Below are 27,126 nucleotides of genomic sequence, written 5' to 3'. Positions count from 1 at the left end.
ACCTATGTTAGAAGAGCAACAAAATTTGCAGTTAAGTAAAGAATAATTACTAAATAGCATATTTTCCCATCGTGTGACCCTCTACTGTGTATTTATTTTGATATCCAAAGCAATGTGTATTTACACTTCCGAGGTGCTTGTTAAATCTAAAGATGTATTTCACAGGGGTGCTGCAAATGGTCTGTGTGAGGGCAGGGTTCTGCTCCACAGATTAGTTCTCCTCAAAAGCTGTGTATGTTAGTACAGCTGATCTGCTTTTGCTGATTGTGCTGCTTGTTCAAAGTGAGCTGAGATGATGCAAAACCTTAGCTGTATGTTCAGATACGTAGATGACCACCTCTGAATGGTAGCACCCAACTCTGGGGACGCCTGTATTTTTTTGTATCTGTTTTCTATACCTTCTCCTTTATAACTGGCCTCCAATGATCATGCCAGTGACATGGCTTCGCTATTTCATTTATAGTTCTTCTAAATAGTGAGGGAAATTTGAAACTCAGTATTTTTGTCTAGTCCCACTTCTGTAGGAAAGGAATATTTTCATAATCTTTTGCTGCAGTCCCTTCTCATGTTTTATTCTTTCTTCAGTTTTGCCTCTTTCATTGTGGTGTTACTCAGTCTGCATTACCATTTTCATAAACTGACTAATTTAGGCAATTTTTCATGTTTTTAGGCACATCTTTGACATTGCTCAAAGTGTCTCTACTAAGAATTGCAAGTCTTTTCAGTAATGTTCATTGGAGTGAGAATGCTTTTCAACCACTTCACTTGCAAAATTTTTAACTATCTTTTTTTTTAATGAAAATAAATCTCTTTTTCTCTTTTTAAAATATTTTTGCCAAGTTTAGACATGTGGAACATACATATGTAACTTGTAATGTAGATGAGAGAAAATAGGTAAAAAGTGAGTGAAAGCAAGCTTTTCATGTTCCCTCTCCAGAAGCAACTATTTAGAGGTCAGAATAGCCAGCATAATTGATTCCTGCCAGAGGCAGTATGAATTTATATCTTTACCCTTGACTTGACTTTTAGTCTATATTTGTTTAGCCATTTAAATTGTTGTAGCTGTTTCTTTGGACCATGCCCTTGGCAGTCTCATTGTTGACATTTTCACTACACTTCCTCTGCATTTGAAGTCACAATGCCTGGAAGTATTTTTGAAAGAAAGCGTGTAGGCTACAACTAAATACTATGTAACCCTAATCCCAAGAGTTAATGCTTTCTCAATTAATGCAAGCATTGTGTAATATAAGGTGTATTTCCTCACAGGGAAGTTCTGACTAGATATTGAAATTGTAATTTTGATGTTGTGTTAGCTGGGATATGCAAACGTAATGCTTTAAAGATGCAATTAGGGCTGTTTAGAGAGAAAAATTGATTTTTAAGGGGTCCAGATGATAAATTAAAGGAATTCACTTGCATTTTATTGAAGGGGGGAGGAGGGGGGAATTTCTGTTCAGAAAAAGAAATTTGAAAATTAATAAGCCAAACTGTCATTTCCCCAGAGATCCTGTTATTTAATACATCTGCTTTGTGAATCAAACATTTCATTTTGGAGTGTTTGGAATTAATCAGAATCCCATTGTATTTGGAGACAAGGCAGAATTACAAGGCCAGCAAAGCTAGTCTTACTGATGCAGAGGTGCAAAGTGTAGGGACTACTCCTTCCTAGCAGTGTCAAGATGGCTGTAAAATTCCCTGTCCTTCCAATGGCTCTTTGAGCAGGAGTGGTTTTTCTCTTGTAGTGAGGTTTGGCTGTGGCCACTGAAGACTGCAGGTCTTTGCTTCTGAGTAAGGTTTTAGGAGTAGTCTCATGCCCTTACTGAAGTAAGAAGCAAGGCAGTTGGAGCTTGAGAGAGAAATGTTTTAATCCCCCGTGTCTGTGTGGTTGCCCTTCAGCATGGGACCATAGCTTGTGCTGTTGGAGCTCCCTGTACTCCACAGGCACAGCCCAGTGCCTGCTCCTGAAGGGAGGTAGTCAGAATTTCCCTTTCAAGAGCAGAGCATAGGTTACTCTTCGTCTCCAAACATCTTTCTTGTGAAGATCTGCTGCTGAATGGGTCTCTTGTTAATTTACACAGCAGAACAGCTAAGAAACCCACCCAGTCTGTTGTTCAATACCTGCTTGCCTCTGAGCTACAACTTAGTCAATAGCATCCTATTCCTTTGTTTAGGTGGAAACCATTTTGCTGTGTAGAAAATAATGCCAGGTTTCATAGTCCAAAGAAGATGGGCACGGGTAGCAGCCAAGTGCTGTACTGTATTTACCAGCCTTTGGGTACATAAACAATTGCTCATGGGTTTGGGCCTGGCCCAGCCTTTCTGTCCCTTTTCCTTCTCAACATGCTTTGCACTCATAATAGATTTTGCTTTGTTCTTGAACGCCTTACTTGGAAGAACACAAAGTCTCATGCTCCCAGGGAGACCTCAACAGGAACTTATGCAGACAAATCTCTGTAACTTTGAGTATGTGCAGAAGTGCCTTTATGCTAGGGGAACTTGAAAGAGAGACCCTGGAGAAGCTCACATGACTTTGAAGAAGACAATTTGGTGACAGATGGGCAGAGCCTTCTAAGAAAGGGTTTTTGGTGTGAGGACAGCCCACAACAAAGATGTTGGAGTAATTTCAAGGTTTCTGGTTACTCCAGTGAAAGCAGCTGTTGCCCAGTCAGCAGGCAGTAATCAGCCATCATTTGTATGTCCTTGTGCCCTTGCAGGGGGGAGGCTGAGCAGGTGTAGCTGTGAAGTGCCAAATTGTACCTGTTGAGATAGCACATCATTCCCTCTGTTCTTGTTTTTTAGCCCTAGGAAGTATGGCACCAGTTCCCTGAGCAGGCACGTGTTGGCTGTACTGGGGACCAGTGCTCCCTCTACATTATTCTCATGAGCTGCAACTGATGGGAATCTGCATCTTGTTCTGGAGATTGTTAACTCAGAATTGGGAAGAATCCGAATAGGAAACAAGTGCTCAGGTGTTTTCAGACCTGCACAGTTTCTTGCTCATTTTCTCTTCCTTTTTCTTACTGATGAACGCTTTGGTTCCTGCATTAAAAGTGGAGTAGTGTCAGCAAGAGGCTGTGTGGCTTTGGGGAGCTCCTCAGAGGCAGGCTGTTGAGGGCTGCACAGCTGTGAGGTTGAGAGTGTAGGCAGGAACATGCCAGGTGCTTTCCAGCAACTGCAGCCATTGGACAGATGCCCCAGCTTTGGGATGCGGAACTTAATGTGCAGTTCCATTTGTGTCTCCATCACCATTCCCTCTCTGCACACCCCCCAAATATAAAGGTGTTTCCTAATTCTGTACAGGATCAGCAGGTGCACTCTGCCTCCTGTATAATGTAATCTGTACTGAAATGGAAATAGCACTGTAATACAGCAGCATGATGTCAGTGACTTCTCTTCAGCTGTCTCCACCTTGGGGTGTGCGCCTGTGTAGTTCTGTCCAGTACAGCATGCTGCTGGACACTGCTGCCTTTCTGCTGCTTACTGTCCAAAATATTGTAGGGATTGAAAGGGCAGTGATTTTGAAGGGGGTGTGGCTGTAGTTTCAGAAGATGTATTTTGTGTTGTTTTGGTTTTTTTTCTTCTCACAGAAAACTAATAAGAAACTTGTTGCCTCAGGAGACCAAGTCAAGTGAATTTCAAAGAGGCTGAGCACTGTCATATAGCAACATTTCAGTGCCATGCTTAGGGGAAATTAGCTGCAAGGATGAGGAAGCAGAGCTGTGTATCTGCAGTGGTTTTGGCTGGATTTTGCATCCCATTGCTTTCCACTGAAGCATTAAATAGTGACTGCTGCTGGAGACAGGATATTAAACTTGGTACAATCACATATGTGTTTTTCAGAGCTTTGGATTCTCAAGAAGTGAATGAACTCCCTTATTGTAAAACTTCTGTTCTAATCCTTGTAATTTAATAATATCATAAAAATCTTGTATAATGTATATGCAGTTCTAGTTTTGACTTACAAAGGCAAGTTTAAACCTGCTCATAAGTCCCTCCTGCTGTTCTTAGGAGCTGGCAGGAAAGGCAAATGCTTTGTCAGCAAAGCAAAACAAGTAATTAGAACTAAATTTCTGTTGCACTGGGAAGAAATCACTGTATTCTTGCCAACTCAAATTGTGAATTTCCTATAGACAGGCTTCAGTGTTTGTGGAGTTATGATTTTGAATTAGTCTTACAGACTGTAAGCTGGTGAGTCCTACTTCTTTTTTTTTTTTTCTTTTGGTAGTTCTCATTCTCATATACCTACCTTTTGTCTTGTTATGACTTCATATCACACTGAAAGGTTGCAATTCTCTTCACATGGTCACTTTATTTTTTCTGGGAAAGAAACTGGTGTTGGGGCTTTAAGGGAGCTATAGAATACATAGGAGACATTGAAACTACTTAGTATGAGGCCAAGTGTGAGCAAAGATAGCAGAGAACCTGCTGAAGTGCTGTTCTTACAGGGTCAGAACACGGGGGCTACATCCCTCTGTACTAACTGAAAATATAAGAACGATGAGGGCTAGGAGCAGCATTCTCTGGCTTCTGCTGCCAAGTGGCAGGATACAACTCTGTCCCACAATGGCTAAGCTGTGAGGCCTCTGCCAAACCTAGGTGCCCTCATCCAGCCTGCCTGCTGGGAATGGTTCTGGCACCTGCTTCATCCTGCATTATCCAGGAGAGCGCGAAGTGGCCTGAGCCAAAACCCTGAAATGTGCTAATTGTTAAACGTTTTGGCTAGTACTGCTTTAACCTTGTCTGCTTTAGTAGCCATTTAGCCTAGCTTATTGCAAGCTTCCTCCCAGGTATGTTGGGGTTTTAAATGCAGAGCCATAGAAATATTGGAACAGAATTCTGGAGGGTATCTAGTTCAGCTTCCTGGAAAGAGCAGAATGTGTCTGGTCCAGAATGAAGAAATCCTAAAGGTAGCTGTAGAGATTTTATTAGTTTTGTTTAATAAGCAATGCAAATTAATTTTTTTCTTTTTCTTGCTTTCAGTGGGATTTTGGCAGTTGGGATTTGACCCTTTGTCAAGTCTGTAGTGCTGGGTTGTGTGTCCCTGACAAGTACAGTGTGTCATCAATCCCAGACAAACTTTTTGCCTAGATAAGTGTTAGGAGCATTTGTCTTTGCAGTGCTGCAGGCAGGATGGTGGCAGCTATGCATCCTCTGAGCAGGCTCCAGCTGTTCTTCATCTCTCCCCAGTTAGTTAATAACATGCAATATTTCCACCTCTGCTGTGTCATGGTTTAGGAGGGGTACTCCCCAATTCAGTGCTCCCACAGAAACTCTCCTGACCATGCTGCCTTGCTCCCAGAATCTCCTTCCCCTCTGCAGTGGGCTGGAGAGGAGAATTGGAGGCATAAAATGTGAAGATCATGGGTTGAAATAAGAAGAATTTACTGGAAATGGCAATGTGATAAGAAAAGGAACAGTAAGGGCAACAATATTCATGACAGAGAGTACAAGAAAATGTTATTGCTCACTGTGGGAACCCACAACAGTAAACAACACTCCCTCTGGCTTGGAACTGGAACCATAAGGAACTTCTACTCTTCAGAAAAGACTCCCTTCTTCCTGCTCCCAGTAATGATGTGAGGAGATCTAGAATAACTTTGGTGTCATGGCCATGCCCCCTCTGGGTTGTTGCAAAATAATATCCCTGTCTTGGTGGGAACCAGGACATGCTACTAAATTTCTGCTTGAATACTTAGCTTTATAATATTCTACTCAACCTCAGGAATATATTAGACGTTTAATTTCTTAATTTTGGTGTCACAGAATAATTTAGGTTGTAAAATACACCAAAGATCATTGAGTCCAACCATTAGCCTGATCTGACAAGTCCACCACTAAACCAGGTATCCAAGTGCCCATCTACACATCTTTTAAATACCTCCAGGAGTGGTGACTCTGGGGTGACTTCCCAGGGCAGCACATTCCTATACTTGGCCATCCTTTCCTTGAAGGAATCTTTTCCAATATCCAATCTCAACCTCCCCTGGCATAGCTTGAAGTCATTTCCTCTTGTCCTGTCACTTATTACCTGGAAGAAGAGTAGGCCAGCCCCCCCCACCCTCCCCCACTAAAAAAATGTCCTTTCAGGGAGTTTTAGAGAGTGCTGAGGTCCTCCCCAAGTCTCCTTATCTCCAGACTGAGCAGTCCCAGCTGGCTCAGCTGCTCCTCCTAGGAGTCACTTTCTAGATCTTCACCAGCTTCATTGCCCTTTGGACTCATGCCCAACTTATTGTCATCTGCAAACTGACTGAGGGGACAGACACTTGTTCCCCTCGTCCAGATCACTGATTAAGATATTTAAACGGGACTGGCCTCAGCTGAGCCCTGGGAAGCACCACTAGTGACCAGCCACCAGCTGAATTTAAATCCATTCCCTGCCACTCTCTGGGCCTTCCAGCCAGCCAGTGTTTACACCCATCCCAGGCATAAGCAGTCCGTTTCTCCATGAGGATGCTGTGGGAAACGTTGTCAAAGGCTTTAATAAAGTGCAGGTAGACAACATCCACAGATTTAGCCTCAACCACTAGGCAGGTCACCTTGTCATAGGAGGAGATCAGCTTCTTCAAGGGCGACCTGCCTTTCATAAACCCATGGTGGGTGGGGGAGGAGAATGTTTGGAAATGCCTTTAACTGGTGTGGATAACATCTGAAATCCACGTGTTTATTGAGCACTAATTCATATATGGTCTTTATGCCTTCACTGTCTTTTATCTGTCTGTAATATTGGAATTATCAGATGGAGTTCTTAAAGGGTGATGTGAACACTGGTTGCATCACATATTTAGCATTGGGAACAGTAGTGTTCAGGGTAATTTCTTCTTAATTTGTGAACATTCCTTCCTCCTGTGCCAGCCAAGGGAGGGACCAAGTCAGTCATCTTTTTCTTTGTTTGAAATTTCACCGCATAACCTAGGAGAAGATAGGGATGCTGTTGACATTGTGAGAAAAATACTCCCTGAAAGCAATCTGTTACAGATTATTCTAGTGAAATAATCATCTCCATACCTGTCAAGTTAGAATAGGACTTAAGATTTTTTTCTTCTCTATGGCTTCACTCTCCTAATTATTCATGTGTAATTTTATATTTAATGATTATTCAAGGCTAGAAGTGGCAATTTACTGCTATTTTGAAATAAAAATTACCTTGGAGTTTATGATTGCATATTCTGCAGCTGGATGTTGCAGTGCCTCTGTTCCTGTTACAGGTACATGTGACAGCATTGCAGCAATGAGTGGAATTTTAAAGAGGAAGTTTGAAGAAGTTGATGGCTCCTCACCTTGTTCCTCTGTGAGAGAATCAGATGATGACATTTCTAGCAGTGAAAGTGCTGACAGTGGTGATAGTGTCAATCCATCCACTTCTAATCATTTTACTCGTAAGTATTAACTGTTTACCTAAAGAATTATTCCTGTTTCTTAAAATAAAATCAATTTTGTGGTTAGATATGCATGATGATTTTTAATTGAACGAATCACAAAACAGTCTTTCCATGATGTTCAGTTTGTGACTAGCTCAAAATGACTAAGTAAAATACTCTTACATTTTTTGACTTCTTGTCTGTTTGACTGTTGTAAAAGTCAAAAGTCTCTTGGAAGCTCCTACTTATTTGCTATTTGAATTATGTAGCTGTTTGTAGTTAATATTAGGAGTTAATGTTCAAAATATTTCAAACATTTACTGTAGGGAAAGTGTAGTTTGTTTATTTTCCTGTCTCAGTGTGTTTATTTTCCTTAGCTAAATGTATTGTAGTTGTCAGTTTCTCTGTAGTACAGTGAGCTGTACTCATTGGTAAGGGTTCTTCTGTAAAAACAATATAAGCTTTATTTTATTTGGAACTGATGAATTCTGTGTATGGTACATGTTATTTTAATAGTTTCTATTTTTCAGGTACCAGAGGATTTCTCTGTACTTCACAATGGTTTTGTGTTCAAATAAGAATTTGGTCTTAAGTTAGCAAAGCTACATTTGCAGCATATATTTCTGGGAATGATAAATTGACAGTTTATGTTTGCAGTTTATGATACTTGTTTTAGGTGGTTATATTATTTATTAGTAGTGAATTGCATCTTCTAAAAACCAGGGGCTTGCCTCCTTCAACTCTGTTGCATTTAGGTCTCCTCTATGGAGTTATTCCTTAAAACTGTGAGCTAAAGAGTAGGTGAAGTTCCTCATTGCTGCCTGTAGAGAATGTGATCCATGTAACTGAGTGGTTTGGATATGCCTAGAAATCACGTTTGTAGCGTGTGATATGAATATTCTTATAACTGACCTATCTACCAGCTGCTGCTGTTCAGTTTGAATGGGTGTTTAGATGTGGGGGTCTGAATCCTCTTTGCCCTGGTAGGGATCATTCCTGTGCACAGGAGGCACAGGCAGGACTTTTGGAATGGGTTCACATGGAACACTCCTGAGGTGCTATATGATATTTAAGATGCAGTGCTAGCTGGGGACCTATTTTATTGAATAGGCCACAAAAAGGAGTAAGTGACCTAGTAAACCTCTTCGGTAGTATTTAGGAATATCTTGGTTATCTGCAATATTATCTGCATGCTGCTACTTTAACATTTGCATCTATTGAAGAAGTTAGTTGATTATTCATCATAGACTGAAAATGGGCTTTTTACATCAAACAGTCATCCCCATCCACACAGATGACCACAATTTTATTATGAATACATGCATGTAACAATAAGCTTTAATTGTAGTTGACATAACAAATAATTTTGTTTAAATGAACTTCCCTTTCTGTAAGAGAGACTACAGTACTTCAGTGTTGTGATTAATGATTTATCTGAGATATTTGTGACCAGAGTTATAAATGTTTATTTGTGCGTATACTCACACATATACAGAAACTGTACATATTACATTTTTTAAAAATACATCTGTATATATCCATTGGTGATACAGAAATAGAAAGAGCAAATTGTGTGTGCATTGATAGTATTTTTTAAAAAGTATTGTTTTTATTATAGATCAAATACAGAACCCCTGTATTACTTAAGAGCTATTAAGTGATACTGACCTGAAAATTGCATGCACATGTAATTTATACTAACAAAACTGTTAACAGTGAAGTACACTGGAAGGTATTTTGTTCATGCTTTAAACTCATTTATCTTGCATAACAAAAGACAAGAGACAAGAATTTTTCGAAGTTGAATATTTGAATCTAAATATAAGGTTGAGTTCTATGAGACTTTTTCAGTGAACAGAGTGAAAAGAGCCAGTGCAGAAAAAAGGCTGGCGAGATTCGTTGCCTCTGTTACATGCCTGAATACCTCCTTGATGAAGGTTATCTTCCCAAGCTATTTCCTTACATGTTATACCATTTTCTCTTATATTTAGTAAGACACTGTCAGATCCTATGTACTGCCTTTTTTCTGGTCTATTTTCATATAGGTGAATATGAAGTTCACTATAAACTCTTTAACTGACTGGAAAAGGGGGAGATGACTATGTGATCTGTAGTCAACATCAAAATCTATATATTAATTCTTAAACTGAGAATTAAAAAAAAAATTCTAACATGGTCCTCTAAGTCTTATTTTTCTTTCTAATTTACCTGACAAATAGATAATTCTAAATTGCTTGTAACTACAACCTCTTCAGCACTTTAGCAAGCAGGCAGTTTCTGTATAAATCCATCTAGCACAGCTGATGCATCCCCATATTTACACAACCCTTGAAATTATATGTATTGGGTCGGATAAACAGGAGCTTAGCAAGAATTCTGCTCCATTAGTCTTAAAGTCAGTTTAACCTGCCAGTTAAATGAGGCACACAGCCTCTGTGGATCATTCAGGTGGGCAGAACTACCAGAAGATAACATTGTTGTCAGCAATTAACCCTGTAGTGTGATGGCAGAAAACACATGACTGAGATGGCCCTAAGTGCTATTGCTTGTGACTATTACACAGGGATAAGTACAGAGTTTCTATAACAATATATCCATTTAAACAAATAAAGACAGCAACAAGAAGAAGTAAATAAATCCCTAGTCTAAGTTGCAGAAATCTGGGTCAGTAAATAAAAATTACAGTCTATAAAGAATAGGCAACTTTTACCATTAGCATTTTCTTGATTAGATGTGTCTATTTTTACAGATGTGCACATTTTAAAATCTCTTAGCAAATAGTGATGGAGTGCCTTCATTACTGCTGGCAGATATATACCTGTTGTGTATTTTACTTACCTTTCTTAGTCTATTGAAGCAATTTCAGTTTGATTCAGCAGGTCATTAGTCATTGAAGATTTACTTTAATGGATGCCAGAGCATATTACTAGCCAGTCCACATGCCTGTCCCATTTCACAGCCCTGCCTTCATATCAGAAAGAAGGATGTTCATCTTCAAGTAGCACTGCAAGTGTGCATGTACAGTATTAGTCAGGACTTAGGCGTGCACAGAATACAGGGCTGGAACATTCACAATGCCATTTGAGCTCCTTTCAATTGCCCTGTTCAGTTCTGGTGTCCCACTGCTGTGTTTCATTTGCTCCACAGCAAGCTGAAAAACCTGGAATTGCTGTTGAGGATGTCAGTACAGCACCCTGACCATTCCCATATTGTGTGTACTGAGGAACACAGAGTTCCACATTTCAACTCAGCTGTGGGGGAATATGTGCCCTTCCCAGGGAAGGATAATGAAGCTCATGAAGGGTCTGGAACATAAATCCTGTGAGGAGCAGCTGAGGGAGCTGTGGGTGTTCAGTGGAGGAAAGGAGGCTCAGGGGAGACCTTATTGCTCTCTACAACTCTATGAAAGGTTTTGGCAAGGTAGGGGTCAGTCTCTTCTCACAGACAAGGGTAAATGACCTCAAAGTGTGCCAGGAGAGGTTTAGGCTGGGTATTAGGAAAAATTCTTTCACTGAAATAATAGTTAAGCATTGGAATAGGCTCCCCAGGGAAGTAGAGAAGTCAAGGTCACTATCATGGGAAGTATTCAGCAAACAAGTAGACATGACACTTCATGATAAGGTTTAAAGGGCATGGTGGTATTCAGTCAAAAATTGTATTTGATGATCTTGGAAGTATTTTTCAACTTTAATAATTTGATGATTCTGTGATTCTCCCTGCTTTGGTGAGGTACCTGCCTCTAAATGCTTGGTGGTTTTTTTTTCTGATACAGAGGAATACCCCAATTTAATTTACAGGATCACATGCAATTGAAAGACCTGTGGGGACCTTGTGAAAGCCTGTCTTTTGCACTTTGGTGCTGGTAATAACTCCCCATAGAACATTAATCACAGATGCAGCTCTTAATAAAAATTAGGAGCTACTGCTTTCCTCTGCCATTTCAACTTCAGTGCCGTGTAACTGAAATTTTACTTTTCTTCCTTGCCTGCAGAGTCACTTGAGATAGCCAGCAGCAGCTTATCTGATGAGGTGATTGTCACCAACAGGAGGTGGTGCCATCACAGAGTCTGGTTGATGCCCCCCATCAGTTATGTCTCTATTGCTATTAACATTATTGCTGTCAGCAGCAAGGTTATCCTGTGGCTGTAATCATAGGTCCTGTCATTCTACTAATTAGGGTACTGTCTTTAGAGTACTTTTGGATGTACTTTGGTTCATTAGGAATGGGGCAGGTCACTGAGGGCTCTGAGAAGAACACCCTTTGGTTTCTAAGTGCTCTTGCCATCTTTTGATTTTGCTGTTAAAGGTAATGAGGAATTTGAAAACATGAATACATCCCTGTAGCGGTTCTTCAATACACCCTGTAAAGCACTGTTTGAGGTTTGTAGAGTTGCTGACTTACTGAGATTGCCTCATCTATGTGGCCATGCATAACATGAAGGAAGGTATGAAATCTTTAGGAAGGTGTAGCTTCTGAGTTATCTTCATAGAGGGATGAAGTTTTATTTGGTGTAAGGTCAATAGCCCAAGACACTACCAGAGCTTTGAACTTAAGCTGCTTGTTTAATTGCTGGTTAATTATAGAAATCTAAATGAGTTAGACGTGGTGGTGCTGGTTTGCTATGGGAAAACACTTAGGTGTAACAAATGCAGGCATTCCTTTTTTTCATGGCATCTTGTAGTTATTTATGTTGCCAGCAGCCAGGCTTGGAATTTCCTTGTTAATGAAGAATATGTTCTTATTGCTATTTGTTGACTCATGTTATGAAATGCTAACAGGTTGAGAGGTTCTTGTATTTGATTTTAAAATTAGTCAGCTCATCTGAGCATTGAAAAGCAAGAAATGCAAATAAATTCAGTGAAATGTAGTGCAATGTCTTTGCTCAAACTCACACAGAATGACAAGACAGGGTATACCATGACAGCATCTTTTCATCTGGAATAAGGAATACTGTGGTGACAATTGTTAAAAATTGAAAAGAGGAGTTATAAGGCAGGCTCCCACTAATTTTTAGAATGATTTGTGCAAATAATTATGTTTCTATATTTTAAAATAAGTTCTGTTATAAATTAATGCACTTTGCATGCAATACAACCGGAGAGACAGTTTTGCCTTACATGATGTTTCTGTTGGCTTAGAAAACATCAAAATTGTTTTGTCAGAAGATGTTCATGATAGATACATAAAATATGTTTGCAAACGCAAAGTGTCAGTCAGCTGAATGGGGAGCTGTGTTTGTGTGAAATGGCCATTCACAGAAGTCACACATGGGATGGGACAAAGGATTGCCTGCAGTGTCATAGGTGAGCTCAGCCAATGCAATTGTTATGCATGGGTGTTCCTACAGGGATCCCTGGTAGAACTTTCCTCCTCACAAAACTGGGGCCAAGGTCAGGAATAATCATCTGAGGAACAGCAGCTGGCATTTAGAGGAAATGCTGAGGCAGAGAGCATGTAAACATCTCCACTCCCCCCCCACAGGCTGATGATATTTGCAGAATGGAGAAGCTGGACTAGTATGATGAATGTCATAGAAAAGCACTCTGGAGGTGGAGGGTGCTGAGGAAGTATACTTAAAGCTTTCACTGAAACTTCAGTGGTCAAGTTCCAGCTTCCAGTATGCATCCTAACAATTAAACATTTCTGTGAGATTTTGGACAAAACTCTTGACAGTGAGGTGAAATGCTTAAAATACAAATTAAATCCTCTCTATTCATGTCAGACTTGTCTGTGAGCTAGTCATTTTCAAAAACCTTTTCAAATGTCGCTTAAATAAATCTGGCATTAGGCAAGCATTTCCATCCAGCTCCTCCTGTGAGGCAAATTTAGCTTTGGCTTTACCCTAAGGGAAGCTAATGGAAGGATAGAGCAGTGAAGTGCTCTAGCTAGGTGGTGGTGTTCCACAGCATTGTCCCTTTTCTCTCAAATTTCCGCTAATTCACAACTGAGTATGCAGTTCCCTTCAAGACTTCCAGATTCAAATTTCTTCCAGAAAATACCTCCCTTGTCCTCAGGACTACACATTTCTTTTGTAGGGTGTATTTTATGTCACGGGATTTCCTCTTAATGTAGATTTCCAGCATATAGGAATTTTTTTTTATCTTTCGGGGTTGGAAACTTGTAAATTAAGTGTATGGAGACTCTTAGAAAATACCTTTTGGAAGACAGTGGGAGAGAAGGAGAGGTAAGAGAAAGAGGTAGAAGCAATTTCTGGATATAACCTTTTCCTAGATTTTGCTTTCTTTGAGGGTTGGGTAGCAAGTTGGCTTTTATAAGCAGTGTTCTGATCTGGATTACCAGGAGGGACTAGGTTTTGCTGTTCTGTGGTGTTAGAGACTGCTTGGAGCGTGGTGGAGAATGGTGCTAATCCTTCTTGCCATAATGGTTTATATGGCACTGAGTATGCAAAAAGCAGACAAATGGGTAGCAGAGTGTAAGAAATGCAGCATTTCCACTGGTCTACGATAGAGCTTTAATCCAAAAGACTGCTTCACATGTTTCTTCCAGTCTTTTGAAATTTTCACGTGCCCAAGATATTTCTGCACTTGTGACAATGAATTGCTTTGCCCTCATTGATGCAGGAGCGTGAGTAATCTGCTGGGGAGCCATATGGTTCACATTTATTTTAATGTGTCTTTGACATCAGAGAATAGCTGAGACAGCAGAAGAAAATGCTTATGTCTTGGACTTCAGCCAGAACTGAGATCATTTAAGTTTCATAATCAAAGAACTACTAGTTTTCTGAGTAAAAAAATGTTAGAAAAACATGATGAGCTTAAAATGTCATTCCTATCAGGACTGTATAAAATTAGGAAGCAGATTTTGCATTTGATGGATGAATACAGCTTCAGCAAGTGCTTTTCTTAGGTGGAGGTTTGGATTCTGTTTCAGCCATTCATAAACACACGGAAGGAAGTGCTGTGTCTTCCACAAGTTTCACAATGCTGTAGCTCCACTGCCCAGCTTGGAAACTGAGGATGCTGAAAGGCAAATGGACAGTGCTGCTGCATAGTGCCTTGGATATATGAGAGAGCAAGTCAGGAAAGCTTTGTTTCAGTCTGCCAGCATTACTGCTCTTGCTTACCTATTGCATCAGTTATAATTTATTCATATGAAATGAAACTTGGGTGATTCTTTTAAACATACATTGGACTGCTAGTGGAAATACAGATTTTCTCCTTTAGAAAACTACTTTTCATGGGATTTGGGAGTTGGATGGGCCAATGATGACATCTGTTACCAAGATACAAGAAATAAATGATGACTAAGTATGAAATAAACTGAATGTTTCAAATTTTCAGTAAATTTTGTGGGTGTATGTATATTCATGCTTTCTAATAGATCAGAACGTACATATTTTGTTGTACTTCTGCCCTGTCTTGAGTTGAGCAGGGTCCCCAGCTGTGATTCCAGCAGATTTAACATACTGTGTAAGGTATAGTGTATCGTAACAAATGCCTCTGACTCTTGATAAGGTGGTAGTTCTGTTTTGGTTGCCTTGAATCAGGTATAGAGCACTTTGTCCCCGACACTGGGAAATGTTCAACATTTCCATTCAATATCTAATAATATTTTTGAGCAGCCCTCTGCTCAGAGATTTTTAGGAAGTGTAATAGAACAAGAACACAGTGCTTTGCAGTGCTGACTGTGCTTCTTTCCATGTCCTTGGTAGCTGAGGTGGTCAGAGTTCTCACATCTACTTGCTGACATTCTAATCTGTGCTTTTAAGTAACCAAATGCAATCCTGTAAACTCCTGCAGCTCCTGGCAAATCTGTTCTTGTAAACAGCATTGACATAAATATGAATATATTCTAACTCCTCCCAACAGTAGCATTCAGAAGATGACTGTGGAGTTCTTCACAGGGCCTTAACTCTGCCCTTTAATGAGCTCTACTGAAAGATAGGATGTGTTCCAGAAAAAGTAATCCCGTTTATTCTGAGGGCTCTTAATGTTTATATACCTGTTTAATTAAAGACTGGCATATAATTTGTCTGACTCAGAATTATGATGTCAATAAATAGCTTCACGAACTTTAATGGCATTTACAACAAATACACGTCAGCTCTCATATTGTCTTCATGCACGTCTTCAATCTAGAGCTGAATTTGCAGTGCTGGTGATGGTGCAGTTAACATATGTCAATCTTTTCATGAAGTTTAGCTTAATTCTATTTTGACACAGTTTTAATCAGTGATATATCAGAAAGACCCCACAAACAAACAACTTAGATGGTATGGCATTGACAATTCAATTACTGAAACTGATAAGAACTATAAAAAACTGAAGACATGCATTAGTGGGGTTTTTAAGGCAGCCCATGACATCTGCAGTCTTAACTGAGAGACTGCTGACCGAACTTTTAGGCATAAATGTATGGCAGTGCATAAAATTCATGTTCTAAATTTTGAGGCACGCACATGGGCAAAAATGCACATGGTGTAAAGGCTCATTCAAGGTATCTAGTTTTTATCAGAGATGGCATTGCTTTTTTTTCTTTTTTTTCCCATCTGGGATTAAGTAGATCAGAGTCTTCTGCTTAGCTTCATTTAGCTATTAATGTTAGTGTGTAGTATGTGAATAAAACTCAAGGGTCATTTATTTATGTTTAGCCAGTAGTATGAAAGTAGTATCTCTACCATAAAGAGATTGATGGGCATGAAAAACAGAAGTGCTTTTATTGCAGCATTTTTCATTCTTGCCAGTAAAGCAACCCTGTCAGGAGTTCCACAGCTAAGATCTAAACCAGATGACTGTCAACACAGACTCTGTGTCATAGATACTCAGGTTTACAGATGAGGATTCAAAGGTTTGTGTGATTCTCTAACTTTTGAGATTTACAAGTGCAATTACCTTTGATTTCTTCATGAAACATGTCTGTGTATTTTTTCAAGAACAAATTTCCTTTTCTTTCCTTGAGTATTTTACAATAGTATTATTTCTCATTTGATTTGTGGCTAGTTCATTTATTTGGTGGAAAAGCTCCCTGCCTTTCAGTAGCTGCCAGTATTTATTCTGAAATAGAGGCATCATCAGCTGAGATCCAAGTAACATTGATACTGTTATATCAGAAATTGGATACACCCCGGAATTGTTTCAATACCTCCTTCAGCAGAAAAGGGGATATTTTAATATGCACTTTCTTTTGTATTAGAGCACATTGGCAGTGCAGGTTGTGATTTAGAGTGTTTTCTTTTATGTTACATTGAAGTAGAATGTCTCAGTATGATAATTACCCCATCTTACAAATGCCAAAAAATTGGTTTTATTAAAGGTAGTTTTGTTTCGGAACTGTGGTATATATGAAAAAGAACAGCACATTAAAACTGTATTAAATATCATGCAAAATTCACACATCCCTATCAGCTAGTTTGCTAATGAAATACCCTCTTTCCTCACTAAAGGCTTCCTAGAAACGTTTTTGACAAGCTCTATTGATAGGAGGTTTGCTTCAACTTGGATATAAGTTAAACATGCCTAATGAAACTGAATTTATCTTTTGATTTCCCTTTGTACATCCTACACCTTTATTTGTAACACACTTTACTGGCAGCATGTAACAGAACCTGATCTTATTTATCTGTTTTATATTTAAATCCAGCAATACCTGCAGGAGGTCTGAAGCACCTGTTAATTATATAGCAAACCATACCTTTAGCAGCTTATTGGTACTCAGGAGAAGTAGTCCTGTTTCAATGTTTCAGTGAGCACAAAGAATTGTGTGGTCTGTAGGATACACTGTCTGCAATTTGGACACAGGGCTTTATTTTCTAATATACTTGGTTTTCACACAGCTTGGTAGGTGGTGCTGGGGCTTTTAACATGTTTACTTCATGTAGAAGTTTGTGGATTTACGTTTGTGGTGATTACCATTTCATAATACAGTAACAGTAATAGAGACTGAACTATGCTTTACCTGTCACAATAAACCAGACCTGTTACAAAACCAGACCTGAAGGCCAAGTGCATCCCACCTCTAGAAATGGTGGAATTCTAGATTATCAGTGTATGTCTTGTTGCTCTTACTGTTTTTATGGAATGATTCCAAGCCATTCAAGAGTGGTCAGGCACCCTTTAAATCATTTTACTGCCTGAATTCTGTCAATTAAGTCTCTCATTCATACCTGCACACACCTGCAGTTGTTGCCTGTAAACTGCAAAGCAATGATTTATAAGCTGCATTCTCAACAACCTGTTGTTATTTTGCAACAAATCAAATAAATTGGACTTCTTATCTTAAAAATCAAGGAGTGTCCCTTACTTCACTCTGAGGTTTATGTGTCTTTTTTTATTTCCTCTAAAGCATGCAGCTATTATCAGTGAGAAACAATAGATCAGTATCATGGAAACGAGTTGCTAAGTGTCTGTAGAACCAAATGAAGAATATTCAACAGTCAAAATTTGCCATTTGTTTTTAAATAAGTTTCATATGTTAATCTATATGCTTATTAAAAAACCTGATCACAGGTATGAATGGAATCAGAAGAGAGTTAGAAAATACTAGATTTAATATTTTGTTACAATTCTACACATTAGACCGCACACATGCACACACACACATGCACGTATTCAGTGGATGGCAGCAGAAAGGAGGATGAAGGTAAAGAAAAACAAAGTGGGTCTGACTGCTAGTCAGAATTATTTCTATACCATTCAGTGGTGATGATGATGATGATATGAATTTTTGAGACAGTATGAAACATTAAATATTCTGTTTTTATAGTTTTTCCAACATGAATTCATCACAAACTGGATTATAGGATATACTGATCTTTTCTGTCAGTGTGACCCAGTGCTGTAGCAATGTGGATCTCTGCTGTCTTGTGCAGCTTTGTTGGCAGGGATTGGGCGAGGTGCAAGTCAGTGGATCACCATCTGTGTGGTGACAACCAAAGAGGTTTCTTTTGCTGGGGTTTGGTTGCTTTCTCAGTGAAAGGACAAAACATTTTTATGATGTGATGGGAAAGAAAAACTTTCCTGTCCAAGTATTTCTATTCTGAAGTGGACAATGGTGTTCGTGACTGTAATATCTTGTAGTGGCTTCTAGGTTTGCATATGTGGTAAACATTTCTAACATTATCTCCTCATTATTCTCACCTTGGAACAGGGTGTCTGTGTAGCCAGGCATTGTCACTTGTGCAGTTCCCTTTACCTTAACACATCTGCGTGACTGCAAGTTACCATTCACACTGAAATCTACCTCTGTTCCAGCATCTTCAATACTGAAGAGAGAGAAGCGGAAGAGAACAAAAAATGTCCATTTTAACTGTGTTACTGTGTATTACTTCACGAGAAGGCAAGGCTTCACCAGTGTTCCCAGCCAAGGGGGAAGCACCCTGGGAATGTCCACTCGCCACAACAGTGTGCGCCAATATACACTGGGGGAGTTTGCTATGGAGCAGGAGAGGCTTCACCGAGAGATGTTGAGAGAGCATCTAAGGGAGGAAAAACTCAATTCTCTAAAGTTAAAGGTAAAACTTGTCTTAGACTTTCATCTCTGCCTTAATTTAAATGAACAGTGCCAGAGCTATGTGGGCCCAAGGTGTGTACGTTAATACACTGTCACCTTCTATGAGCTCTATTTTCAGTTGAAAAAGATGTTTTCCTTGGGTTTTCTGATTTTTACTGAAGATACGTTTTTGTTTGATTATACCAAGTGCTCTTGTACTTGTCATTGCTGTGTATCTCAGAGTGCTTTACAGGGGGGTTGTTGTTTACTCCCTGTTTTCTACAGAGAGAAAAAAGCAGAGAATGGTGGGAGTTAGCCTTGAACAGCAGAAGTCTGGAAGTGCTAGGAAGAGAGTGACTCTTCTAAGCTTGACACCCTATTAGAGAAGGGAATGGTAACATTATAGATGCAAAAAGTGAAAGAGCTGCTTTTCTTGGCCAACTTGAGTGAGTCTGGGGAGCAGTGGTACTAGTGACACATACTGGTGATACTAGTATGTTTTCGTTTGCAGTATACCAATTTTTATGATTGTGTGTCTGTACTGTTTCACCAAAGAGTGTACATTAAAGAAGAAATGTGTCAGATAAATTAACCAGCTCTGTCAGTTTAGCTAGTCTGAACAAATCCTGGCTAGTTTTCACAGGATCACAGAATTTTTAAGATTGGAAAGGACTTGTGGAGATCATCTGCTCAACAGCCCCCGCCAAGGCAAGGTTCACCTAGAGCAGATGACACTGGAATGTGTCCAGGTGGGTTTCGAATGTCTCCAGAGAGGGAGGCGCCACATCCTCCCTGGACAGTCTGTTCCAGTGCTCTGCCACCCTCAGTGTAAAAAATTCTTCCACATGTTGTGGTGGAACTTCTTTTGTTTTAGTTTAAGGGCATTGCTCCTCGTTGTGCAGCTGGGCCCCAGTGAAGAGGGTCTAACACTGTGCTTTTGGCACCCCCTTTGAGATTTCATGTGCATTAATGAGATCCCCTTTCAGTCTTCTATTCTCCACATTAAACAGGTCCAGCTCCTGCAGTCTCTCCTAACTGAGAGAGAGGCTTCAGACCCCAAACCATCTGTGTGGCCTCCACTGGACCCTCTCCAGTAGCTCCTTGTCTTTCTTGAACTGTGGAGACCAGAACTGAACACAATACTCCAGATGTGGCCAAGCAGAGGGGCAGGATCACCTCCCTCAACCTGCTGGCCACACTTCCTTGATGCACCCCAGGATACCATTGGCCCTCCTGGGGCCAGCTTCCCAATAAAACTGTCCTTTTGAATACAACGTAGGGGAAGAAAGAAACTCTGGATTCAAGTGAAGGAGAACAGGGAAAGGAAGCATGTTCCTTCTGCTGCTTTAAAACTGGTGGAAGAACTTCTGGTTTTTTGTGTCATGGATTGTGTTGCATATATTTTTCACTAGTATATTGTGTACTTTGATACTATATGTTTTCAGATTAATCCTGTAATTAAAAGTGAACAGTATCTAGAACTGTAACTAAGCTTCTGTGCTGCATATCCCCTTCTTTTGTGATACTACATCTCTATTTCTATAGTTGTGCAGAGCAAAGTGGCACCCTCCAAGTTTAAGAAATGCCTTTAAGCACTTTTTCCACAGAATGAACTATGAGTACATGAGTTCTGTGTCTCAGGGCCTGAGGACGTGTGCATGATCCTCACATTTGTAATTAATTTTTTCAGTCTCCTAACTGTTTGGGGGTGTTTTCGTAGCTAAATAGGTTCTTAAATAAATTCATAAGGTTATAAAATTTGAACTGTCATAGAACAAACATAAAACCACTCAGGACAAAGGCAAATCAAAGACAGATATTTGGACAGGTTGGAAACCAAAGACTGGTAGAGTATTAGTGACTTACCTCTTGATAGAGGTTATACCTGTAACATCTCACATCACAGGATTTTCAGAGCATCAAGTGTGAACTGTGTTGTGTAACTGATGACTAGCTGTAGGTCCCTTGGCTGCCTTCCAGGAATCAGCTCAAAGAATGGAATCCCCAGTGCAGTGAGTAAAGAATAGTCAAGCACACAAATATTTCACTTTTCTTTTCTTTTCTTAGCTAGAAAAGCACTTTTCTTAGCTAGGAAGTAAATCTAGAAAAATCACAGATCTTATTTACCTTGAAAGAGTAGATGAGGTGTTTTAGCCTTTATGCACTGGAGCTCGGCTCTTCATCCTTTCCTAACCCTCCTCTTGGCTGGGATGGATCTCTTTTCTTCATTAACTTATTTCACTTCAGCCCAGTCTGTTTTGGGGACAGACCATACTTTCTGCTCCTTTTTCAAATACATGTTTTTACATCTTCCCAGTCACTTGTTTGAGTGGATGATTATTAAGTTTCTGCCAAATCTCTTCATAAGTATTCAGTAAATAAGGAGAGCCTTATTTGCATTCCTTATTTGCATCTTACTGGTGTTAAATCTTTTACTAGAGTGAAATATTCCTCTTCATCTGGAGCATGTATAAAAGCATAGGCAACAGAAAGCTTCCTGTTTTAACTAGTCCATTAACCTCAGTTTAGTTGCATCCCTGATTATGTGCTTGAGTTTAAGAAAAAGAAAATTTCAAACATGAAAAGAAAATCCAGGACTTGCTGAATTAGTGAAGAGTCGCTGTAAAGCACTGAGCATGTTTTGTTTGCTAAAGAAAACAGGCCCTTGCTGATTTTTCATTACAGAGGTGGAAGAGCTGCTTGGTCATTCACATAGTTTCTAAATGAATAAAAAAGGAAATGTGGCATTCTAAGGTGACAGTGTCAGCAGTTATGTCAGCAAAATTATTATTCATTTAATGAAAATGTGCTAATCAGGCTTTGCATAAAAATTCTTCATGTCAAAGAAAAATGAAGAAAATGAGAAAATGGAGTAAAATGTGGGAATATGGAGTAAGATGAAGTTTCCTAAGAAGTTTTTCTATTTGAAAACCATTATTTAAATAGAAAGTAACATTTTCAGTGTGGTTTTTAATTTCTGTTTCCCTGGGATTTTTTTCTTTTTTTTTGTGTGTGTATTGCATTAAAATATACAAATCAGTGGGTAGAAAGTATTTGCTCCTGTAGAACCTGTTTTAAAAAGATAGAAATACAGGAATATCTTGAAATTGAGTTTCCATAATATTAGGTACTGTTTATTGTTTTAATTGCTAAAAGCAAAGGGCCAAATAAGAAACACCCCTAAATTAAAAGCAGATAAAGACTGTGAAATCATCTTCAAGTTACTTTGATGTAAACACTGCTGACAGGAGCATAAACACTTGTTAGCAGAAGAGTGTGAAAATTCTGGATATAAAAGCCATCATATCAAATGAAAGGTACACGGTAATAATTTGAGAAAAAAATGAGTAAGCACAAAAAATTACCTAAAAGAGTCCTTTTTGCATACTCATAATGTCTCCTGAAATGAACATTATTAGCATGAGACTAGTGATGTTAAGGCTCTCTGGTCAGTGGACACAGTAGGTTCCCTTTGTGGGAAGTTGTAAGGAATAACTTCCAAGTAGGACAAAGCAGAGGTGTCCATCCTACATTTTTCCTGTTTTACTGAGTGGGACTGAACTTCACCCAAAGGCTTCACAAATTCATTGGCCTCTGTTCTGTGGTTATGACATTAACCTTTAGATTTATGAGAAAATTTACAAATCTACATATCAAGTTTATTGCAGGTGAGCAATATGACAATCAAGAGAGCTTAATGTTCCCCTGAACTTCTGGATTTTTTTTTTATAATCTTCCTCCCTTTTTAGTTACCCAATTACTTTTTTGAGAAATGTTAGAGTCTTTCCTTTTATTAAATCATTTGTTCTTTGTGTGGCAAAATGGAAGAAAAAAAAATAAATTAGAGGAGACAACAAGGAAATCATCCTGCAAAGGAGTCAGGAGCTGCGGTGCTTTGAAATGGGGAACTGCTGGCTGGCCCCCACGTTGGATAGTCCAGCCTGCTGGATGCATGTGGGATTCAGCACATCTCTGGAGGCCAGTCCTTAATGCTCTACTGCTGTGGAGCAAAGTAGTTGAGATTTGCAGGAGGAGGAGGAGGGGAAATAGATGACAGGATTGGTGTGATTCTGTAGCTGCCTTTGTGTGCTGACCAGTTACAGCATTCACCTCATGGGTAAGAGCCCTAAAAGTTAATTTTTATTAAGCAGTAATGTAATACAATAGTAAACTAATTTAAAAAGCAGGGATTAGAATTTTTCTCCCTCTACAGTTTCAAGTCCAGATTAAGTAACAGAGATCTGCTTAAAGGGTGGTTTGAACCTTGTGCATATAAAAATAGAGAAATCAGATTTCTTAGGTCATTCTCCTGTCATATATTAAATGAAGAAATAAAAAAAATATGAATGCACTGTACTTAGTTTTATCTTGCTAACGTACAATGAAAAGATATAACCAAGAGTGCCATTCTGGATTGAAATATTCAGGCTGAGTTGTGTGTATGGTGAGGTATTAGCTTCAGGCAGCTAATTTAAGATGCATTTAATCCCTGTGTGGATTTACATCTCTCTCTCTCTGTAGTATGTACAGGAAAAAGGATGACTTCTAATGATGCTTTTCCTACCTTACTGGACTAATACATTGAAATACCTGGTGTAAATAATCTCCCCATTGTCCCAGGGCCAGGCAGAACTGTTTAGGGAGCCATTACCCATCATAATCTGAAGCCATGTCAGTAGTATCACTGCTGTCTCAGAAGGGATATTTAAGAATTTCAGGGAGCTCAGAGACAGGAATCAATTAAGGTCTCAAAAATTATCTTGTGAAACAATACAGAAAAGACTAGAATTTCAGAAAGGCATGAGATCTAGCAGCTAATGGCAAACAGTAAATTTAGGTAAATAAAGAGCAGATAATTTCTTACCTTCATTACAAACTTGGTATTAAAAAGGTGTACTTAATTAATATGCTAAATATGAAATAAATGCCTGGTCACCCTATCTGTGATAATTTTCTGGAACTTCCTGCAGTCATGCAGCATTTGCATACAGCTTTGTACGTCACACATTGACATCTATGACATGACGTACGTGTGAGCATCGTTGAAGGACTTGTTAATTGTTCTGTGCAACAGATGACAAAGAACGGTACGGTGGAATCTGAGGAAGCCAATACACTGACTCTGGATGACATTTCTGATGATGATATTGATCTAGACAACACTGAAGTAGATGAGTACTTCTTTCTCCAACCCCTGCCTACAAAAAAGCGGCGGGCATTGCTGCGGGCTTCTGGAGTGAAGAAGATCGACGTGGAAGAAAAGCACGAGCTGCGAGCCATCCGCCTGTCCAGAGAGGATTGTGGCTGTGACTGCCGCGTGTTCTGTGACCCAGAAACTTGCACCTGTAGTCTTGCAGGAATAAAATGCCAGGTAAATGTCTACATTATTGTCATTATTTAATTATCTGGGGAGGGGCAAGGGGGTGTGTCCGTGCACACGTGGGTACTTTCTGTTCTTGAAGTTATAACTATTGGAAATTAGGTCTTAGACAGTAACACTTGTGGATGTCCAACCTTTTTTTTTAAGACCGCGTTTTAAGGATATGTAGTAGGCAATCAGTACAATCTCCTAAAATATCTTTAGTATGATTTTAGGCACATGCATGGCTTAGGGATTTTTTTTGTTCTTACACAATCATTCTTCTCCTCCTTTTAGGCCTTTATCTAAATGGGCAAATGCAGACAACAGAGGAATAAATAGCCTACAGATTTGAGAAGGGATATTACTTTTTATTTTAGAAACAATTAGCAGACACTCCAAATGTGAATTATAGTGCAAACTCCATGGGAAACAATAAATGACGTTCTGTGACACTGTCCTTTATGTAACATGCATGATACTTAAAATCTGTGCATGATAAATTTGCATGTAGGCAGTAAAAAGGTATCTGCTAATATAGCAGGGAAGTTTTTCCTCTGCAGACTGAAAAGGTATTTCATATTGTACATTTACATAGTGTCAGCTGTACGTGTCCCAAAATATTCCCTAAAAGATATTTCTGCTAGTTTTGCTGAGTTTCTGTTGTGCAGCTGAGTTTTCTTTCTGAATGCATTTTTCATCGTCTCATAAATCCAAGCTAAATTTTCTCTGCTGTTTAGTGTAACATATTCTCTTTGCTGTTCCTGTTTTCATCTCCACATGTGGGGAAGATGTACTGGAATGTGTTGCATGGTTCTCCTGCGCATATTTGATGTTTAAGTGTTGCAGTGCCGATGAAAGTCACAGACCTTAGGCTGTCTAATCAAACTTGCCGACACATGGATTCGGTCACATTTTCAAAAATTTAACTTATTAGATAAAGAAGTTCTTTGCCCAGTCTGTTAAGCTTACAATATTGCATCTAGAATTGACTGGATTACCTTTGAGAATGCACTTGAGATTTGTTCCGTTTTTCTGAGGTGTCCCAATTGGTAACTTTATAAAGGTTTGTGTATATAATTTATTTTGTTTCAATGAGTGTCTAGTTTCCATGATTTGTAGCAAATTTTAACGGTAATGCTTTTGCCTGGATTTGGGCACAAAATGAAGTAAAGCTGTAGCAGATCTAGAAATTGAAAAGCTACCTATTTTTTGTTCCACTGTGTAATGCATTCACCTATGGAACAGAATAATTTTTCCCCTTCTCTGCAGTTGTGGAGCATGTCCAGGCACCTTACTGTTCTCTCAGTACCGCTAAAACCAAGGGCTGACTCTGAGTGATTGTTAGCTTTGACTAATTCTACCAGCATTTCTCAAGGTGAATCCCACTTCACCTTTGTATTTCTCTAGGCCGTCTAGGCTCTGTCATGTCACCAGGCTTTTGCTTCCTATTTTTAATCTGTATTCTCTTTTTTGAAAGGTGGATCGTATGTCTTTTCCATGCGGTTGCACTAAAGAAGGGTGTAGCAATACAGCAGGTAGAATCGAATTTAACCCTATCCGTGTACGGACTCACTTTTTGCACACCATAATGAAACTTGAATTGGAGAAAAATAGAGAGCAGCAAGTTCCAGCACTCAATGGCTGTCACACTGAGATAAGTGCACACAGTAGTTCCATGAGTCCAGGACCCCATCCAGTTGAATATTCGATTGCAGAAAATTTTGAGATTGAAACTGAACCCCCGGCTACTGTTATGCATTCCCAGTCAGCTGAGGACTTGGACTGCCCAGGGGAAGAGGAGGAAGAGGAAGATGGGAGTAGCTTTTGTAGTGGAGTTACAGATTCTAGTACACAGAGTTTAGCCCCTAGTGAATCAGATGATGATGAAGAGGAGGAGGAAGATGAGGAGGAAGATGAGGAGGAAGAAAAAGCAGATGATTTTGTAGAAAGTATGAGCTCCCATGCTGATATGGTGCCTCTTCCTTCTGTCCTTTGCTACTCTGATGGAACTGCTGTGCATGAAAACCACTCTAAAAATGCCTCATACTATACTAACTCTTCATCTCTGTATTACCAAATAGAGAACCACGTTGCTGGCACTGCTAACCAGATTGGTGAGACTTACTCAGAAAGGGATGCTGTCAAGAATGGTAGTCTTTCTCTGGTGCCTTACAACATGACTTCAGAACAGTTTGTTGACTACACACGGCAATCAGATGAAACTTTTAGCAGCCCTCATTACCCTTCTGCAAACCCCTCAGTGATTGTTTGCTGCTCATCTTCTGAAGGGGATGGCAGTGCACCCTGTAACAGTTTATACACTGAGCATAGGCCGAGTCACCCGCCAGTGGAATTTCACTCATACTTGAAAGGTCCTTCTCAAGATGGCTTTGTTTCAGCTTTGAATGGTGACAGTCACGTGCAAGAACACCCTGCTGAGAATTCACTAAACCTCCCAGAAAAAAGCAGACTGCATGAAGAGTGCATCAAATCACCAGTGGTAGAGACGGTGCCTGTTTAATATTAAAATTATTTTAGGACTGACTTCCTGTGTTAAAACTCACTCCCATTGGATTTTCCTAGAAACTTACTTTTTTAAGAGGTAGACAACACTTGGACTACAGTCAATGTTCCAGACACATTTTGTTTTCTCAAGCTACACTGGCAGTGGTATTGCACAAAACCAGTTTATGTAAAGATTTAAATTAAAACAATCAAACCCTTTTTTTGATAAAATAGATAAGTAAAAAACACACCCAACATATTTCAAAGTAGCCTACCTATGAACCTATGTGAAACCTGCCAAGCTATCTGAATCAAAGCTTCATGTTTTTGACTGTCGGGCCTGTGCAAGATTGTTAAAAATGATACTTTGAAATAATCATGTTTAGAGTCCTAATTTTCAACATATCTGAAAAGATAGTAAGTTTAATGTAAAAGTAACTGCTGTACAAAGA

The 27,126-nt window shown here is 39.4% G+C and overlaps 1 protein-coding gene across 1 annotated transcript in view; it reads left to right on the top strand.

The window, feature by feature from the left end:
• The window catches only part of CSRNP3 (cysteine and serine rich nuclear protein 3), a 74,336-nt gene extending 47,646 nt beyond the window's left edge, over positions 1–26,690 (top strand). The window contains exons 3-6 of the mRNA XM_062498501.1: positions 7,206–7,376; positions 18,570–18,829; positions 23,882–24,178; positions 25,647–26,690. Coding sequence (XP_062354485.1) covers positions 7,206–7,376; positions 18,570–18,829; positions 23,882–24,178; positions 25,647–26,690 — 1,772 coding nt within the window. The remainder of the gene's footprint in view (positions 1–7,205; positions 7,377–18,569; positions 18,830–23,881; positions 24,179–25,646) is intronic.
• Positions 26,691–27,126: the final 436 nt, after the last annotated feature.

This window comes from Cinclus cinclus, chromosome 9 (genome assembly GCF_963662255.1).
Source record: "Cinclus cinclus chromosome 9, bCinCin1.1, whole genome shotgun sequence".
Taxonomy (NCBI): Eukaryota; Metazoa; Chordata; class Aves; order Passeriformes; family Cinclidae; genus Cinclus; species Cinclus cinclus.
Note: the sequence above shows the minus strand (reverse complement) of the source record. Positions and strands in the feature narration are given on the sequence as shown.